Source organism: Denticeps clupeoides, chromosome 3 (genome assembly GCF_900700375.1).
Source record: "Denticeps clupeoides chromosome 3, fDenClu1.1, whole genome shotgun sequence".
NCBI lineage: Eukaryota > Metazoa > Chordata > Actinopteri > Clupeiformes > Denticipitidae > Denticeps > Denticeps clupeoides.
Genome location: NC_041709.1, coordinates 25,071,819 through 25,092,025, shown reverse-complemented (window position 1 = coordinate 25,092,025; position 20,207 = coordinate 25,071,819). Strand labels below are relative to the sequence as shown.

Below are 20,207 nucleotides of genomic sequence, written 5' to 3'. Positions count from 1 at the left end.
CATGGCTGCCCACTGCTCACTAAGGGGATGGTTAAATGCAGAGGATACATTTCGTTGAGTCACCATGACAATCACTTCACTTTCCATTTCTACTGCACTGTCTCCACACTCCCACTCAAAAACCTATGGCCTGAAGAAATACGTTGAAGGTACAATATGTGACATTAAGTCATGAGGTTGTGTATTGCAACCTACAAATTACCCGACAATCGTCTCTTGCTTTCTATGCATGTTCTAGAACCAACAGAGGGCATCAGATGCCAGTAGATACATTAACTTGCACACGCTCTACAGAGCCAGCGTATGGTAGAAACAGGGGGGCATTGCATGGTGGACAGCAATTAGATACACCAAAGTAAAAACATTGTGCAAGAATGAACAGCTTCTCAAGACTGCATCCTGTCAAATCTACAGCGGTACTCAGCAGCAAGCATAAATGAAAATCCCTCTAGAGTGTCCATTTTGTATTCTTGCACCTGTATTACATGTATTATAGCATTTCAAATATAACGAAGAAGGCTTCATTTTTGTAAAATGCTAATTTCACTGAAAACGGGTACATGGATTACATATAAAAAAAAAAAAATACATATATAAAAATTACAGACCGAATTAGACGTTTGTGTAGCTGTCATTCACTCACCCGTGGCTGCCAGTTTTCATACTGCTTCTGCAGGTTGGCCCCGATGGTCTCCAGGGCCTTCTGGGGGCTCATGGAGAGAGGGTCTGCAAACCAACACAAGAAGCACAGGTCATAACATGGCGACGTACCACCGCGAGTCAGCTAAGGCGACGCTAAATTGAACCGCAGCAGCAAAACACACTTTGTGTTTGTCTTCAAGGCAGAACAGAAAAATGAGGCTGAGAACCGAACTATTGACAAAGAAAACAACAAAGGGTGGGGATCAATTCAATATGGATTCTGGGAAAACTAATTGTGGGGTTGAGGATGGAGAGCGATGCCAGAGACGGCAGAGGGGTAAATTGATACCCTTTTGCTGAGAGACAAATGATGATTGCGTTTTCTGATAGTCACATCTTATGTGTAGGAGACGGAAAAAATTCGCTATGACAGGACGGTCGATGTGGAACGCGATGAGGGTCCTGCTGAAACACTATAAACATCGCACTGTGCTTGTAGCCGCTCTAGTACCCGCTTTATTTATTTACCAAGTGCAGTTCTCTCCCAAAACGTCCTTGTCTGTTCTTTAGTTCCTGTCCTTGTCATTTTAAAAAGGAACAGTGTTATCTCATCCTGCATTATTAAAAAGTAAAGCTTCCAACCTTGAGACTCCGTTTCCTGTGGTGTCCCACACCAAACCAGATGTTTTGAATCCGTACACCTCAACATCAATAGTGACATAAATATGACATTAAAGGTCCCCTGACATTAAATTAATTTTTTTATTTTTTTGCTTTTATATGAGTCTTAGTGGTCTCTTTCCAAAATTCAGCTATGGTGGAGAATAAAAGCCACTTTTAGCCAGTCCCACAATGAAATTTCCCCAGGTAGTGCCATTTCAGTGTCTGTAGCTTTAAAAGCTAATGTGGAGGAAAGAGGCGGGATGAGGAGGAGAGCAGCCTATAGAAGTTGCGGGGCCATTTGGGGTGATGATATCAACATTTTTTGCAATGTTTTGCACAGACAGGAAGTTGTGTCTGCGCTTTTTCCAGAAAAAATACAATTAACCCACTTGTTCTTCAGAGTCTCGCATTTGTGCTCATTTTACATCCAATCTGCGAGCAACTGCAATGCTTCGCACATTTTCAAGCCATGACTGTCGGTGGAGTTACTTTTTTAGGGGAGGGGTGAGAAATTCTCTGGCTGGACAAAACATGAGAAACGGGAGATAACCTTTCACCTTATGACGCCATAAAGGGACAAATTTCATTCCAACCGTTGGCGAAGCAGAATGACTAAAGCACTCTTTACACACAGACAGTCGAATATTACTGTTAAATTATCTCACAAAGTGACATTTTCTTAATAGGGGACCTTTAATGTGACATTTAAGACAAATAATTGGTCATGCCCTTAAAAATTGGAAATATTTTGCAATGAATTAACTTGCAACATGTCAATTGAAGTAAATTACTTTCTCAAATTCTCACCAGTTCAATCAGGCAACTTATTTAATAAAAAAAAAAAGTAAAGTCTTTGCTAGACAAAAAGAGTTCTAATGCCAATTTGCCTGGATAGTTCATGCTTGTAAATAAGAAAGAAGTGATTTAGAGAGCCCGAGCCCAGCCCATACACCTGAACTATAACTAGAAATATCATCCCTAACTACACCTTCACTCAAAATGGTGGAAACAAGTCACCATAAATAGACAGATATGTGCCACAAGCCACTAACATTATGGTATCACACACTTACCAATCCAACACTCCAGTCTGGCACATGGCGAGGTCTTCACCACGTCAGGTGGGTCCACGCCCACATTGAGACAAAGAACTAGGGCAACGCTGACTGTCTTCATCTGAAAGGTAAAAAAAAAAAAAAAAAAAAGGGAAGACAGAAATGAATAATAATCTAGTGCAGCTGCAGCTTTGTGTCTCAGAGGCTACAGCCCCACTGGGACGATGTATATTGAAAATGCATGGGCTCATTACAGCTCGTGTTATTTTGGGTGGAAGTAGGCTGCCTGGCGACAGCGTGGACTAATTCAATTCACCAGAGTTCGGAACAACCAGACTAACGTTGCGTACTGCAGGCTCTGCGGCATTTACATAAGGGTTAATTAAGTGCTCTTTAGCAATTTATTTAGGACAACAGAGGTCCCCGTGTATGAAAAAATGTTCTACCATCACCAGAGGGGACTTTTGACAGATAAAACGCTGGCCACCTAATGTAAAAACCTCTTCTAGTCATGACATTGCTTCAATTAATGCCAGCTCAGAATGAAGTTCCACCATTTTTGTGAGAAAAATGTCATTACACTGGCTACCGAGACATGGCTACATGGCTAGAGTATTACTTTGTTATGTTTAAGGAAACCCCTTAAGGAGACTTCCTTCACTTCCTCGTGCTGAATTCAATGCCAAAGTGAAATGTTGAAATGTGAGCTAAAACTCTTTGTGACAACGGCCTCTGTAAAAAAAAAGCGGTAATAAAAACGTAATCAAAAGTCAGACATCACCAGCAGAGGACGGCAGGTTACAAAAAGGATGCCATTCAATACTGCTCTGGCATCCAGGTCAGAACACAGCGGTCAGAAGATGGAGGCTGAGGTCCCTGGACAGAGTTTTAATGATTCCCCCAACGCTGTATTGTATTTCTCTGCACTCCACCCAGATGCTCACCAGGTTCGGACGGAACAAGAAATCAGCCGATAAGAGCATCTGCTAAATGCCGTATATGTAATGTATCACCCCAATTCCAATGAAGTTGGGACGTTGTAAATAAAAATAGAATACAATGATTTTCAACATAGACTCAACATATACTAAATAAAGTTTATCAGTTTGAACAATAGTAGGTTATTCTATTGAATATAGGTTAAAAGGGGGTTGCAAATCATTGTATTCAGTTTTACTTTACGTTTTACACAACGTCCAAACCTCATTGGAATTGGGGTGGTACATGAAATAGGAACCGGTTCTTGTAGAGGCAAACTGTGTCACTCTAAAGTGACTGGGATCAGACAAATAAAGGAAGCAAGAAAAGCGCAGTGGTGCTTTTTGCTGTGAGATTTGGTTTTCTGTTCTCTAAGGAAGCTAGTTAGATGAGGAAGGCTTCAGCGATAGAGGCTTCAAAAGAAAAAGAAAGACTGCAAAACCCATAAAAATTGTTCTCGGGGACTGTGATTTGTGCGTAAGTACATGGGCCTCAATGAGCTGAGGCGAGGGTGTCCCACAAGCTACCAGGTTGCCAGGAAGCCCTTGAATTTGTCCTGAGGGTAAACCGCCAGAATATACAGTGCGTACAGTGTTGCAGACGACGTTCAGCTAGCTTAATTTTCTTGTGACCTACAGTGGGTGGCAAGATGCCAGCAGTGTTGACGTCACTCATGTCACCTGCCTAATGAACAGAAGATCGCAATGCAATTTCAGCCAACTGGAATGGTCTGAATAGTACAGCCCGGTCTGTTTTCCAGCTGGAATTTTCTTTAACATCTTCCCCAAAGTTGATATTTGGCATTAAAATAAGCAGCAAAGGTGCTTAATGCTAGTTTCTGTTCAATTTCAAAACATTACTCACAGGTAACAGGATTGTTACGTGGATGGGTAAAGCCCGAAAAGCTGAAATTGCTCCTGACACCATGGAAGAGTGATTGCCGGTTCAAATCCCCATCCACCAAGGTGCCACTGAGCAAAGCTTTATTTATTTAGCTGGGTTAATATTGGTGAGATGAATTGATTTGGTATCATTTATGGCTTTACATTAGAACTGACAGACTAAGTGCGATGTACCCATCTTAAATATTAGGGCAAGTAAAAGTGCCAATACTACGGAAATATTTTTAACATTTTGGTTTCAGTTTCCAGAGAATCGCCCAATAGGTAAAGCATCCAACCCCCCAAAAATTCCTTAAAGGGCCAGATGGACACACGTCAGTCATCAATTCTTATGAAAACAGTTGGCGTGAATGAATTAAATGGTCAGACTGATTGTGTGTAATCAAAAGAACATTGCAATTAGTCCACCGACATTATAAACCAGAAATGATCAACAAACCAGAATGACAATCTGCATGAGTCATTCATTTAAAAAGCGGACATAACATTTAAGTTTGTGTGAAGGATGACAGATGCGAACTCTATTGAGTATTGGTTTTGTGGGCTCAGCTGTCAAACCTACTTCCTGCCATATTTTTCCGCTTCAGAAATTCAAAATGGCCATGGTCATCATTTCTGGCTGGTGCAGCTGTTGCAATGCTCCTTTCCAAATTCATTTCCATTTCAGGACGGACAAAACAGAGAGAAAAAGCAACGCATGAACTTTCAGGCGCTTCTGGGTTTCCATCAGCATGGGTATTATGCAGACCAAACGCAGAGAGGTGAGTGCATTCTAGGAAAGACGGGTTCATTTCACCTAAAAAAAATTCCATTCTGTACTCATTTAGGTTCATTTCTTCTGACCTATGTGGCTGAATATTTTGAACCTAGCAGATCTACAGATATACTTTTGAGTGGTATCAGTATGATCAGCTGGGCATTTTCAGCAGAAATCAATGGGGCAGCTGGCAGTTTAGCTGCATGGAACTTCACCAGCACATTTTGCAAAGCCAGTTTCATGTGAAAGCTTATCTGAGCTATGAGTATGACCTGGCCAACTATGACTGCACATCAAGAGATGACCATTTCTTAGTCCTCAAGGCCCACAAAATATCACTAAATAGCAGCTTGTCCTGCACCAAATAGACATCTTCAAGTGTCTATGTCTACAACCACACTGTTGCCCCCTGAACTGTAATAAAGGGCCAGAGGTGTTTGATTATTGCTCATCTGGGCAACGAAGCCATAGGGCTGAAACGATTATTCGAATAACTCGAATGATTCGATTACAAAAAATGTTCGAGGAAACTTCTTTGCCTCTCGGCTTCGTTTAATTCTTCACAAAGTCAATCTATTATTGTATCGCTCCCGCGGAGCTACGCAATCCGGAGCTGTGCAGCACCGGAATCATTGTTTTACATGGACTGTTAACTGAAGTGCATTTTTAAGGAAGCGCAAGAGGCGTGATTTATTTTGATCTCTATGGCAATGGCGGAAAATTAAGATACTGGTGTGCGTAAAAGGCATAAAATGTCTAAAGTGTGGGACCATTTTACGCTGAGTAAGGTGGACAACGTAGTGCAGTGTATACACTGTAAAACAGAACTGGCTTACCATAAAAGTACTTCGCCAAATACTACAGCACCTGAACCAAAATCATCCTCACGTAAACCACACTTCTCCAAGCGGACTCGGAGCTTCTACAAGGTATCGTATTTTTATGATTGCTAACTAACATTAGCGCTTCTTAGAACCTACATTATTTGTAATTATTTGTGTTATGAGTCGATAGTGACGAGGCATGATAAGTAGTAAGAGAGCGCGCACACGCACACACAGATAGGTTACATCTCAAAACACGCCTTCCACATACATAAGGTAGTAATAATAAATGCGACAGGTGGACTAATCTACATTCATTAGCACATAGATTTACTTTTGGGCGAGTTTATAGCATTTGTTGCACATCAATGTTTTTTTTCTTCCACACCTTATGCACTAAGACAAATTCTCTCTCTCTCTCGATTTTGCACATAACATTGCACAAAGACAAACATTCTCCTACCTACCTCATCTGGATGCAACTGGAAACTGAACTGTATTGTTTAAATTGGATTATTAGTAATACTTGAATTGTTTATTTATATTTTCTTTTTACTATTTTGTACCTTTGTACTTTTATTTTTTCGTTATTCTCAGATGGGCTATAGCAGGGGGTACACCCTTTTTTTTATTAAAATAAAACTAAGGACAAATAGGCTAACTATGTTTGTGAATTTCATAGTTTTTTTCATGTACATCATGAATGTTTCACAGAACGATTGATTAATTGGGCTTAACTCAAAGGTTTTAAGTTTTGATCTAATAAAAGTGTTCAGTTTTTTTTTTTTTGTTGTTGTGAGGAATAATTGCCAATTGCTTGCTCATTTTAAGAGGATTTTTATGTTGCATAACACACTATTGATAGAGTTGTTTAAAAATGCAAAAGAATGATTTACCAGATTACTCGATTAATCGCTGAAAAAAAAAAAAAATCGACAGAAGACTCGATTCCAAAAATATTCGATAGATGTAGCCCTACTAAGCTTCAAACATGTGACATGCAGAATCTAAACAGTTTTCCCATGAGAGCAAAAGAAATTACTATGTACACACACAAAAAAAGCATCCAACAAGGAAGAGCAGTCAAGTCTCCACCCAAAGCAACCAACAGCCTTTTCATCAAGTGGGTGGCTCAGCCTCGTAATCTGATTGTAAACATTAATCTGAAAGCAGGTGCTAAACAAAATTACATTTTAATAAAGGTCTCCCGGCTTCATGGATTTCCGATAATCCCATAAATCCTGCCGGCAACAGCGTAACGGGGTTGGGACTCAGAGGGAAGTAATCAGCCAAAAGCCATGACCAAAGCCAAAACACTTATCTACCAAGAGTAATTGAACGAAGGAGAAGAAAACGGGAAGAAACACAAAGGAACGGGTAAAAAGCAAGCGGACAGAAGAGAGGAACGAGTGTTTCATTTATGGTCCTTGTACAAGAACGCTGGGTGGTAGCATCTTAGCAGTTAACACACTCGCCTATGAACCAGAAGACCACAAAGTCACAGGTTCAAACCCCACTTTCTACCATTGTGTAAGACACTTATCCCTGTCTGTCTCCAGAGGGACTGTCCCTGTAACTGTCATAAATTTTGGTGCACCTATATACAGTACAGGCCAAATGTTTGGACACACCTTTTCATTCAATGTGTTTTCTTTATTTTCATGATCATTTGGATTGGGAGATTCTCACTGAAGGCATCAAAACCACTGGGGTTCCACAAGGCTCTGTCCTTGGCACCCTTCTATTCTCAATATACACTAGCTCACATCATCCAATTACATGGCTTCTCTTATCACTCCTACGCTGATGACACCCAGCTCTATTTGTCTTTCCCACCAGAAGATACCACTATTGCGACAAAAATCTCGGCCTGTCTCTCGGACATATTGGCATGGATGTCTGAGCGACACCTCCCCTCAGCAAAACCTCTCAATTCAAATTGGCTCGCTACTGTTAATACCTACGCTGTCTGCAAAAAGCCTTGGAGTTTTGACTGACAACAACCTGAGTCTGAACCATCATGTTGCTGCAATCTCCAGATCCTGCAGGTTCAATCTCTACAACATTCAGAATTTTAGGCCTTTTCTTTCACAAAAGGCTACACAGATCCTCGTCCAGGCAATGGTCATCTCTAAACTCGACTATTGTACATCTCTCCTGGAGCCTCTGCAGTCACCATAAAACCACTCATCTTCACCAGCCCGCCTCATCTTCAATCAGCCGAAACACACCCATGTCACGCCTCTTCTCATCACTCTCATCATTGCTGCCAAGCTTACTGTAAGCCATTATATGTCACTGAAGTGTTTTTAAAAGTCAAACCCATCATTGGAGTTTGAAGAAGTCTCTGTGGTATGGGGAAGTGTATTTATTATTGATTACTATTATGGGGCGATATTGTGACCGTAGCTGCCTTCCCTGCTTACCGTAACATAGTAACGGTAAAACATCTCTACAACTAAGTATTGGGTCTTTTTCATTTCCAATATTTTTTTTTCTTACATTGAACTTCAAAGCAGTGTATTATAAAGCTGATCTAGTGAACAAGTGAGTATTTAACTGCCACTAGTCAGAGGTGTGGACTCGAGTTACATGACTTGGACTCGAGTCAGACTCGAGTCATTAATTTGATGACTTTAGACTCGACTTGACAAAATGTAAAGAGACTTGCAACTCGACTTGGACTTTAACATCATTGACTCGTGACTTCACTTGGACTTGAGCCTTTGACTTGACAAGACTTGCTGTTTCCCAGAAAACCCAAATATTTAAACGTATGTTATTACCGAACGCTCTGTATCTTTCAATGTCTGTGTATATGTGCGTCTGTGCGCGTATTTGCTGTCGGCAAGACATCCAATCAAATTAGATCCACGTTGTTTTGAGCCAACAGCATCCATTCAATCAAATTACAGGACAACCAATTCAGTGGAACTCTCAAATAACGCGCCAGTTAGACAAAATGATACCAAAGATAGTTTCGTTCGGATATAAAAACTACGAGGTGGTCAAAAAAAAACGAATAGCAGTATGCAAAACATGCGGGTCGAAGATTACAGACGGAGATGCAACAAATTCCAACTTCGTTCGACATTTGAAGTTGCACAAAGAACGGTAAGTTCTGAGTGAATGCTAACGCTAATTTGCTAACTTTTCTTTGCAGCAACGTGTATTTTAGCCACCAACAAAGACATACAATACATACATATTAGGGGTGGGCCGTTATCTGCGTTAACGTGCTGTGTGAGACTCTTATCGGGCGATAAAAACGTGCTGCATTAACGTGAGACTCTTTATCAGGCGATAAAAACGTGCTGCGTTAACGTGAGACTCTTTATCGGGCGATAAAAACGTGCTGCGTTAACATGAGACTCTTTATCGGCAATAAAAAAATATCGCCGTTAATCTATTCACAAAGTTGGGTTGGGAGCTCTGTCTATACTACGCAAGCTATTGTGCCGGAGTTAAATGGTTAGATTTATAAGTAGATTTCTTCTTTCTTGTGTTTTTTATGTTCTTATTTTCTAAAGACTTTTATTTTGTTTTTGAGACCCGTTTCAGGTCTCTTGGACACATGGCGTGAGCTGTGAGAGGTGAGTGGGGTTTGTGTGCAAAAAGTTATTTCTTTCATTTTAATTTATGTACATATTAGGAATATTTTGCATGTGTGTTATTTTGTGAATATTTTTTTTATGTTCTTTTAATACTGTATATTGTAGAGAGAGTAGCAGAAAGACGTGATGTTCTGACGCGACCTTGCTTTTTGTACAGGTATGCAGTATTGTAAATAGTGAATGCTTTATGTTAATGTTTAGTTCTCTTGGACACATGGCGTGAGTAGAGAGAGGTGCAGAATTTACACAACGCAGAAGAAGAACCGCTACACTATGATGACTTTCACCTTGATATTTTAGCACGGATGTATACCTAGCCGAATTGCACTGTAGGGGGCGAGAACGAGTCTTCGAACTGGGAAATTACCACATCGAACGTGACGTGGTAACATGGATGCAGCTATTTAACTGAATAAACAGTTGGTAAACACAAGTGCATCTTATTTTCCACTTCCCTGCTGTGGAACTAATTGAGATGCAATATGTCATGGAAATACAATGTTACCACTTTTTGTTCGAATAATTACAGTTGCACTTGTTTTTTCAGATGCGTTTATTCTGTAAAGCAGTGGTTTAAAATGAAGAATATTCTTAAAAAATATTAGTTAAATGTTAAAAATGAAGTTAATAGTGCAATGTCAGCACTATTTATTTCTGCAGTTTCAATTGCACTTGTTTTAATAAAACAATAGATTTTAAAAGCATACACGATCGGTGAAAATATATTATTATTGTGCGGTTGAAAAGACTTGAAAGGACTCGAAACTCAAACTGCAGGACTTAGGACTTGACTTGAGACTTATCAGTCTTGACTCGACATTTGCCTGTCTTGACTTGGCACTTGACTTGGGACTTGAGGGCAAAGACTTGAGACTTACTTGTGACTTGAAAAGCAATGACCTTGTCCCACTTCTGCCACTACTCCTTAATACATTTAAATATAAATTTATAGACATATAGTCTCCAACTGGCAACAACGAGCATGCAATGCTGTACCCTACCTCCACCTCTGTTTAACTCCTTTTTCTCTCAATGTAACAAAACTCATTCAGTGATCATTACGAACATGATCTCTATTATAATCATCTCACGATCCTGTCTGCTACCAAACATGCTCAGCTCTTTTACTAATTAATTGCTACTGAAATACTTGTGAATTCCAAGTTCACTGTGAAATTTGTTGAGGCATTTGTTTTTCTTCAGACTTTTTCTGTTCCGCACAAAAACTGGTGCATCCCCAGTTATGTTACGTACAAGTCAAGGCTGATGCAAATACTTCAAACCTGTACGCGATGGAGTTTTTTTTTTTTCAGCAATGAATAAACACTCTGAGCGCTCACAGGGCATGTGAACCCATCACTAATGCTCCAGTGGTATGGATCAATGGTCAGTGATTATTCTATTTGTTTGTGGTGCTATAAATTCAGGCTATTAAAACACAGGCACCATTGATCTACACTCAGGGCAGGGATGGACACATTAGTACCGCCTGGCCATAATGAACACGCACACACACACACACAACAGCGATGAATGAATAGCTTAGCTAAGGTTGATGTCCTTTCGTCCAGTGAAACATTTTCACCTCTTGTAGGAAGCACTTCCCCATCACTATAGCAGCCATGGTGATTGGACAAGGCATATTCTTAAATAAGAATATCACAAATCTCATCCCTTTGTCCCTCAATGTACATACTCCCACTAGTAAATTGGAGAAAGACTCAACACTCATCTCAGACAGAGGTAATCTGTACATAAAGATGGACATGGAAGGATTTTCAGGGAAACCAAAGTAATTTGCACTTGTATTTGTATTTATAGTATTGTATTTATAGTATGCAGGGTAATTCTTTTTTTTATTAACAGATAATCACCCCACCACAAATTTGTTATAGTTTTAATTATACATTATTGCAAACTTTAATTTCAATAATTAATTGTGATTGTCACAATTAACTACAATTCATTAATTACAAAAGAATTGACTACCTTAAATTACAGTTTCATTTACAAAGAAATCCTAATACAGTTTTTTAGTATATGAGTTTTGCTGCTGTCACTTTTTTTTGTATTCATTTATCTTTTCAGCTCACCTCAGGCATATTAAACTTGACCCAATGCAGATTTTGTGAAATTTCAAATTTAGACACTGAGTGAACTGCACCTGAACATGTTCCCCATGGACATTTTAGCAGAAGAAACCAAAATAGTCCATGAGATTTGAATGGCGAGTGAGCCGCTGCAGACCTAAAGACAGCAGACCCCACCCCTAAACCAGCTGCTCCTAAAAAAAAAAAAAAAAGGGAGAGGAGCCGACAGCGTGGCAGCTGCCAGCTTGGCTGAGCAGTTCTCTGCCCCTGCCCAGCGGTGCCCCGGTCCGAGGTGAGGCCTCAGTGCCAAGCCTGGAAAACCTCAGTGCCATACAGGGCATAGATGGCAACCTTAAGAAGGTTAAGTCTCCAAGCTTGGCTCCCATTGGATTATGTGATGTCTGAACCTCAATTTCATTTTTTTTCCTAGCCTGTTTGGTGCCCTGTGCAAAAAAAAATCATTATGATTTAAATAAAATTTTCAAAATCCTGGAGGAACTACATGATAAAATATCAACAAGCATAGTGTTATTTTCTTAAAATATATACAGTACAATTTAGGATTTTCTGTAATGACTCGCATCTTACAAATACCTGGAATTTCACTGGCCTTATGGGTGTGACAAAGTTCACTTTCAGTAGAACTGCCAAGAAATTATTTTGTCTGGTATACGGTTATTCTATATGTTGATGTATCTGTAAAAAGTCTATTGTACAACTTCCTGCATTTGTTATAGACATGTTCAAAAACAAATGATTTCATCATGGAAGAAAAAACTATTTAATTTATTTCAATGACAAATTACATTTAAATCAACTTAAAATCATTTGTTACTTAAAAATAAAATCAAGCTGAATTTAATATTTATGGTTTGAAAAGGAATTAGGACAGCCTAAATTAAATTAATCATGTGGAACAGAATTTTCCCCAGTGTGGCAACCAAAGAAAAGTATTCTAAAAAAGTTCTTTAGTATTCTTTAGTTCTTTAGTATTCTAAATGGGTATTTTACTTTAAGCAGGTTTTGGTAGCCAGTATGTACATGTACACACTCATACAATGCTTCACAACCCTGATCAAGTGTTCAAACACCCCAGGCTCCTAAGTGCACTTTAATCTCATTGAAATTGAAATTTGTTTTGTGCAAGAGATACTCGCACTGCACACTGTACAACTTGCCTCACAGTCGCAGGGCAAAGGAAAACATTTCAGTTTCAGGAAACTAGCCAATCACAATGCAAATGGTGACCTTGACCTATAACCCCACGATCTCCTAAAAAAAAAAAAAAGTCCTAAATCACCTACACAAGGACCCAAAGACAGCAGGCATCAATAAAATCTCATGATATCTTCTCTTCTTTACCCTGAATAATAGAGATCACAATCCTGTCAATTGTGGGATAAACTTTAAAACGAATGAGTTCGTACTATGCAAACATTTCGGAATCTCTGATATATAGAAACAATTTTTGGATTCCTTCCTCTAACACAGTTTTAAGCATTTTAAGTTGATTTAGTGATACTGGATGCCAACATGCCCAGAATGCATCACTGTAAGAACTACCATGATACCACCCCAATCCTCGATAAGGTTGCAAATCAACAGACAAATCTGTCAAAGTACCAGAAGCCACCATTACTGCAGTAGCGACAATTATCTGCATACATCAACATATATCCCAATTTACAAAACTTTGTTTCAGGAAGAGAATAGGGTCTATCTCTGTGTGTGGGATAGGAATTATCATTCAGAAAATGAAATCAGGTTGTTTGTAGTAACTATAGTATAGTAACCTAGTAACAAGATGGAAGCACCCAAAAAACTCCAAGCCAGCATGTCAAGTTATGCTAAATGTTATCATCTCGGAATTGGATAAAACCTGTCTGGAACCATCAGTAGTGTCAGCTACTCACCAGCCACTCATCAGAATAAAATACTCAAACACAAACACAACTCTACGTTCCATTGAGTTCAGTCTTCTTAATTTAACCGTTGTGTTGTCTTCGGTGACTTTTTTAAAAGTTAATTTGTCATAACTTTGCCCTTCTTTCATTATTTTGGCCTGAAAATAAAACTGGTTGTTCCGTCCTATTTGTTTTTTTTTATATAATTTATAGCACCTGTGGTCTTCCTGGTGACCATTTCACCCTGCCAGTTTTAGTGGCACCATGGGTCAAACTATTGCTCTTTCCAGACAGACACACAAAATGACTTCGAAAAGTGACATTCACATGCACCCCAAAACACACGCACAAACACACACTTCAAAGCAACAGGTATTCCAACTCTCAGATACACATTGGACATCCGTAAATATTGTTCATTTCACACCTTTGACGTCTGATTGGGAAATAGATTTACAGCTCTTGGGACATTTCACTCTGAGACAGCACAATGAAGTGTAGTCCCGGCACTAATGCAACAGTGGATGAACGCCTGGTCCCATTCAGAGGTCGATGTGGATTCAGACGATATATGGCAATAAACCAAGTATGGCATCAAAATCTGGACACACTGTGATGCCCAGATGATCTACGTCTGGAACATCCAGGTGTAAAATGTGCTTCTCATGAGCTCTCTGCATCGGGATACTACAATTAGTGCCACAGAGGACAAAAAGCCCATTTTTTCACAAATTTGTTTGTTACTTTTGCTGAGGCCACCAGTGTGTACAGTTGTAAACGTATGACAGCCCGTTGGTCCCTAGTGGTGTTTTACAACATGCTAGATGTGTCTACATACAACTCCTTCGTGCTGTGGAGAACGATAAACCCTGGCTGGAATCAGGGGAAATGGAAGAGGAGGAGGCTGTGTAAAAATATATTTTAAAATACTGCAAACAAGCTCACTAAAAGAGTGAAATTAAAAAAAGGTTTTTATTTAATCTCTTGTGCTTTATAAGCAAACACACCAGATAAAATGTCACCGGGAGGACAAAAGGTGCATAGTAAATGGGAAGAAAACACAAGGGTTAAACCCCTTTCAAGCATCCAAAGGTTTGATCAACATCTTAAGTACAACTAAGGGATTTGCAATCAATGTGTGCAAAACATTAAAAAAAAGAAAAAAAAAAAGGATCGAAATCAGTCTTCAATGTGACTTAAACCCTCAGTGTTGCCAACAAGTGAAGACAGGAGGATGACCAGCGAGGTCTGTCTTACCCTGTCTTTCATCCTCCAGCTTTGGGCCAGCGCTTTGGAGCCCTCAATCTTTTCCGAGTGCCGCTTCTTCATGAAGGCCAGGGGAAGGTTCCAGTCACTCATGTCCGCCTCCTCCTCCTCTGCCAGGCCCACCACAGGGGAGTGGAGAAGCTCAGCGTCCATTTTCATTGGTACCCTGTGGAAAATGCCTTCAGCATCACATCACGACATCAGTATATTCCAGAATATATGTTAAGAAAAGAGTCAATTATACCAGTTTGTACCATTTGATATATTAACATTGGCATGTACAATGGCAGATTAGAAATGACTTTATAATCAATGATTAGTGATATGTTCTAAATTCAAGTGTTAACACGTTATGACTCCTTTCACTGCATAGTACTTGTAGCATAAATGTTGAAGCATACGATCAAACCAATTAGAATTCCGGTGATTGTTTTAGCGGCACCGCACTAATGGTGAAAAGGCATCGACCTACCACAGGAAAGTAAAATAAAACGTGATACTCCACCCACCCATCACAATCACAAAATAGCACATTTGCCAACTTACTGTCCATCTATTTTCAAATTTCATAACAATGATTATATATATATATATATATATATATATATATATATATATATATATATATATATATATATATAGATAGATAGAGTTGTTTCAACCAAAATCAAGCTTTTTTTCCCCAAAACATATTCTACTTGGACGCTTTCAAATGGTTCCAACATTTTTGAGTTCATTGCTATTGTACGGAAGGCAGACGGATGACTACTTGTGACCAGCACCACAGCAGGGGTCCATCCTCGGGCCGGTCCCATTCTGCCCCAATGCCACCTAACTAGACCACACCACCTGACTTATTTACTGACATATTTAATAATCTGACATGTTTAATTGTCAGAACATTCCACACCCTGGCTCGGCAGACAGGGCGTTTTATTGCTGGCTCTCTCCAACCCAGACGCGCCTCACCTGCAAACTACAGCGCACAACGTGAGCAGAGCAGCAGTGAAAAGCATGCAGGTGCATTCCGGTGCAAGGGCACTCTGAGCCGCTACAGGCCGCTGCGTCCCGTGCGGCCACCATGCATGTGTCGCCACAACACGCAGGGACTAGCCTACAGGACCTAAAGCGCGACATGAAACGGCGTGCACACCGGCGGTTCGGACCTCGGCGCCGCTGCGATCTCGGTGCTCCTGCGTCTGCGGACGATGACAGCGGCGGTCGCGCAAATCGCTCCGGTCACCAGGTTATAGGGCAGCGTCCACAACTTGTGCAGAAGGTGCAGTCCGTCGGGTCCGAGCTCGGCCGGGAGGATGGCTGTGCAGGGAAATCTGCGTCGGTTCTCCCCACGACCACTCTTCGTTAGGGGCAGGGGCTCGGGACGAGGCCCATCTTCGCACGGACGCTCGGCCTCAGCCACGCCAGGCGCTTTGCTCGCGGTCGGCCGCGGCCTCTCAGGTTCGGCGTCGGGGCTCCCGCGTCGCCCCCAGGAAGCCTCTGGCCCCGGAACTTTGCAGCAGACGCAGAATTCCGTCCCGTCAGCGCCGCACAGACTCTTTCTCAGCACTTGTGCAAGGGCGCCGCCATCTTGGTTTAGGACCAGAATGCACCGTGTTTCGCGGGGCGGGGCGGGGCTAGACGTAGTGACGTCAGGGATTACTTCACTTTCACCGATCGAAGTTTGCGTATTGAAAGAAAAATTTTCGTTCTGTCCTCACTGGCTAAAATGTACACTGACAGATAGCGAAGTAATACATCAAGTGTAAAACAACTTTGAACTAGATTACTTACTAGCTAGCTTACTAACCTGCTGACACTAATCTAATAAAAAAGAAAAAAGACAATGTTTTAATTTAACAAGATAAGACTCTTGCCAAATATCTCTGAAAATCGTCAAGATAATAGCATAATTTCAAATGTGAGAGCTATTAGTTGAAAGTTTCCAATAAGAACTATTGTAAACAAAATAGTAAACAATAAACAAATAAAACCATGACAATGTGTTGCGATTGTACATTTGTATTCCATGTCACTCACACGCTTAACCAATAAACACTAAATGTCTTTTAAATGTCCTGTTCATTTTTGGGTTTAGCTTCCTGTAGCCCACCTGATTCAGCTTCGGTCCTTGAGTTGAATCAGGTGTGGTGGACTGGTGCCCTCCATGACCAGGGTTGGTGACCCCTGGTTTACATTTACATTTACATTTACAGCATTTATCAGACGCCCTTATCCAGAGCGACTTACAATCAGTAGTTACAGGGACAGTCTTCCTGGAGCAATTTAGGGTTAAGTGTCTTGCTCAGGGACACAATGGTAGTAAGTGGGATTCGAATCCGGGTCTTCTGGTTCATAGGCGAGTGTGTTACCCACTAGGCTACTACCACCCCTGTGGTTAAGAGATGGTTCTCTTCTACACCATGTCTGTATTTTTTTTGTTCATTGTGCATTTAAATAATTTTATATGGTTGTGGTTTCAAATCCCCAGTGGTGGCGGTTAAGGAAGTGGCCCAGTAATCAGAAGGTTGCCGGTTTGAATCCCGATCCGCCAAGGTGCCACTGAGGTGCCACTGAGCAAGGCGCCGTCCCCACACACTGCTCCCCGGGCGCCTGTCATGGCTTCCCGCTGCTCACTCGGTTTACTTGTTTACAAGGATTACACAACACATTGTGGAAGAGAAATGAAATTGTTGATCAATTAAAAAAGTGAATATAAATGAACGTTTATAAATGAACGAATATAAATGAACAAGAAAGTAAATGTTTTCACACATATGATTCGCCTCAATGCTTGAGGGTGGTGGGCGTGTCGGCCTTGCAGGAAGCACAGGAGCGGCCACCAATCATTGTTTCTCACTTGTGACAACACGGCTGCTTTTCAAAGGCATAATTGTGTTTAATTGCCAGGTGCTAGCTGCACCCCTAAAATTTTATATTTTAACTTTCTGCTGCAATTCTACAATTCAGTTCAGCATCATGCTCTCTTACACACTTTTCTCTGTAATGGGTGATGGGTTAAATGCAGAGGACAAATTTCACTGTGTGTCCTGTGTGCTGTGCTGCTGCGTATCACAAGTGACAATCGCTTCACTTTTTTTCACTGTCAAGTTGCCACTGAGGATTCCTTGATAATCTTAATCTAATAGTCCTCCAGTGTCCTTCCTTCTTTATGTAGAGATTGTCTCTGGTTTGGACAAATTTCACATCCATGTCATAGATCACAGGAACACAGAGAACACAGGAATACTTCCTAATGCATGAAATATTTAAAAGATTGTTGCAGTGATTAATATCCTAGTTTTGACATCCATAAAATTTCTACGAAACCCATATTTTTAAAAAATCCAAGGGGTGGTGTGTAAAGTAGCCGGATTTGAACATGGAAGACAAAAGTCTGGCAAATAGTGTGGTCTGATGGCTTTCCTGCTGTCGCAGCCACTTTCCAGGTTTCTTGTTTCATTGTCTCACTTTCTCGTTCTTCATTTCTGAGGTCACACTTCCCTTCCTCGTAATCATACTGAATCACGATGACTCTCAATGCGAATTACAGCTGCCTGTAACAAATACGCTTTCTATTAAAAAAAATGCAATAAATATAAATATAAAGCAACGCAGCTTCAGTCCTCCATAGTTGTGAGTCTGAATCCCGCCCTGTGTGTGTAGAGTCTTCATACTCTCCTCGTGTTGGTGTGGGTTTCCTCCGGGTTCTCTGGTTTCCTCCCACCATCCAAAGGTAACTAGGTGGATTGGCAACTCTAAACTGACAGTAGGTGTAAATGTGTGTCCTGCTTGCAATGTCCCAGGATGGGCTCTGGCAGCCATGACCCTGAGTAACAGGACTAAGCAATTTTAAAAAATGAGTGTGAGGGAGTGTGAAACCCCCAAATCCCTTATTTCCTAATTAACACTGTTAATTTTAATATTTAAGGTAAAACATACTTTTTGGTCTAAAGTTCTTGTCTAAGGTGATACAATCTCAAGACATGCTTTTTGAAGTAGTATAATTTTTGATGCAAAAGTTTATTCTTCTGGATTTTTTTGACAGTTTATTCATTTAAGTGAATTAATTAGTTAGCACATCCATTACTAAGGTCCTGAAAATCTTCATATTTGTCTGAGGTGGTGGGCATGATGTTATTATTACTATTGTCTGTTTAAAATGAATTGAAAATGATCTGCACTTAATCCCCTGAGGGAGCAGTGGGCAGCACCTCTGTGGTTCGGGATTCAAACCAGCAACCTTTCGATTACGAGTTCACTTCCTTACACCCTAGGCAACCACTGCGCCACTGCCCCCCACTTTCCGTCCGAAGAGGACAGTTGGTTTACTTGTTTACAGGGATTACACAACAAAACGTGCAAGAGAAATGAAATTGTTGATCATTTAAAAAAGTGAATATAAATGAACTCAGATACTGTATGTTTACTGTATTTTCACACATATGATTCGCCTCGATGCTTGAGGGTGGTGGGCGTGTCGGCCTTGCAGGAAGCACAGGAGCGGCCACCAATCATTGTTTCTCACGGCTGCTTTTCAAAGGCATAAATGTGTTTAATTGGCAGGTGCTGGCTGCGCCGCTAAAATTTCATATTTTAACTTTCTGCTGCAATTCTGCAATTCAGTTGGGCATCATGCTCTTTTACACACTTTTCTCAGTAATATTTTTTATCAGGCTTTTGTCTTAATCATAATTAATCATGAAGAATTTTATGATTAATTACTCACATTTTATTAATGGATTGACAGTCATAAAACAATGTAAATAATTTGTAAATAAGATGCATCAGCCCTTAAATTCCTTCACTGTCTATATCCATCTTTATCGGGGCAGTGGTGGCCTAGCGGTTAATCAGAAAGTGGTGGGTTCGAATCGCGATCCGCCAAGGTGCCACTGAGGTGCCACTGAGCAGAGCACTGTCCCCACACACTGCTCCCCGGGTGCCTGTGATGACTGCCCACTGCTTACCAATGGTGACGGATAAATGCAGAGGACACATTTCGTTGTGTAACTATTGTCTCTGGTAGGATCTTGTACAAGTCAAACAAAACACTGCTGAGTTAATTGCGTGCATTTAAGGGTTCTACATTAATTGCAGCAATGTGTTATTGTTGACAGTTATGGAACCCAGTAAATCCACTTGCAGTGTGTAAAGAAGCAGAATTTGAATGAGGTGTGGAAGATGAATGTCTGTCCATGGTGGGGACTGATGGCTTTCCTTCTGTCGCAGCCACTTCCCAGTTTAATCTGACAAAACTGAGCGGCGGGCCAGAGGGGGCTGGCCAGGCCCATGCAGGTGAATGAGGCATCGCAGCTCATCAGGAAACATGAAAAAATGCTCCCTGGATGCCAATATCTTTCTTTACTGGAGGCCAGAGAGTAAAGCTGCAACTGCAATCCAGATGGCCGACGATCACCAGGCCTGGCCCTTCCTCTTCAAACATGAGATGGAGCGTTTCACCCAAGGGTTTGGAAGAAAAATTGGTCTTTTTGTTCTCCAGCACAAATACCTT

At 40.8% G+C, this 20,207-nt stretch overlaps 1 protein-coding gene across 5 annotated transcripts in view; it reads right to left on the bottom strand.

Annotated features, from left to right (window-relative positions):
- Nucleotides 1-16,293, bottom strand: part of rptor (regulatory associated protein of MTOR, complex 1) — a 116,054-nt gene extending 99,761 nt beyond the window's left edge. For 4 of the 5 annotated variants that reach the window (XM_028972733.1, XM_028972736.1, XM_028972735.1 and 1 more), the window contains exons 1-4: nt 15,862-16,293; nt 14,687-14,861; nt 2,379-2,481; nt 644-726 (exon numbers count right to left, since the gene is read on the bottom strand). In XM_028972733.1, coding sequence (XP_028828566.1) covers nt 644-726; nt 2,379-2,481; nt 14,687-14,854 — 354 coding nt within the window. In that variant the 5' untranslated portion in view covers nt 14,855-14,861; nt 15,862-16,293. Of the gene's footprint in view, nt 1-643; nt 727-2,378; nt 2,482-14,686; nt 14,875-15,861 lie in introns of all 5 variants that reach the window. The other variant, XM_028972734.1, reaches the window with a different exon arrangement.
- Nucleotides 16,294-20,207: the final 3,914 nt, after the last annotated feature.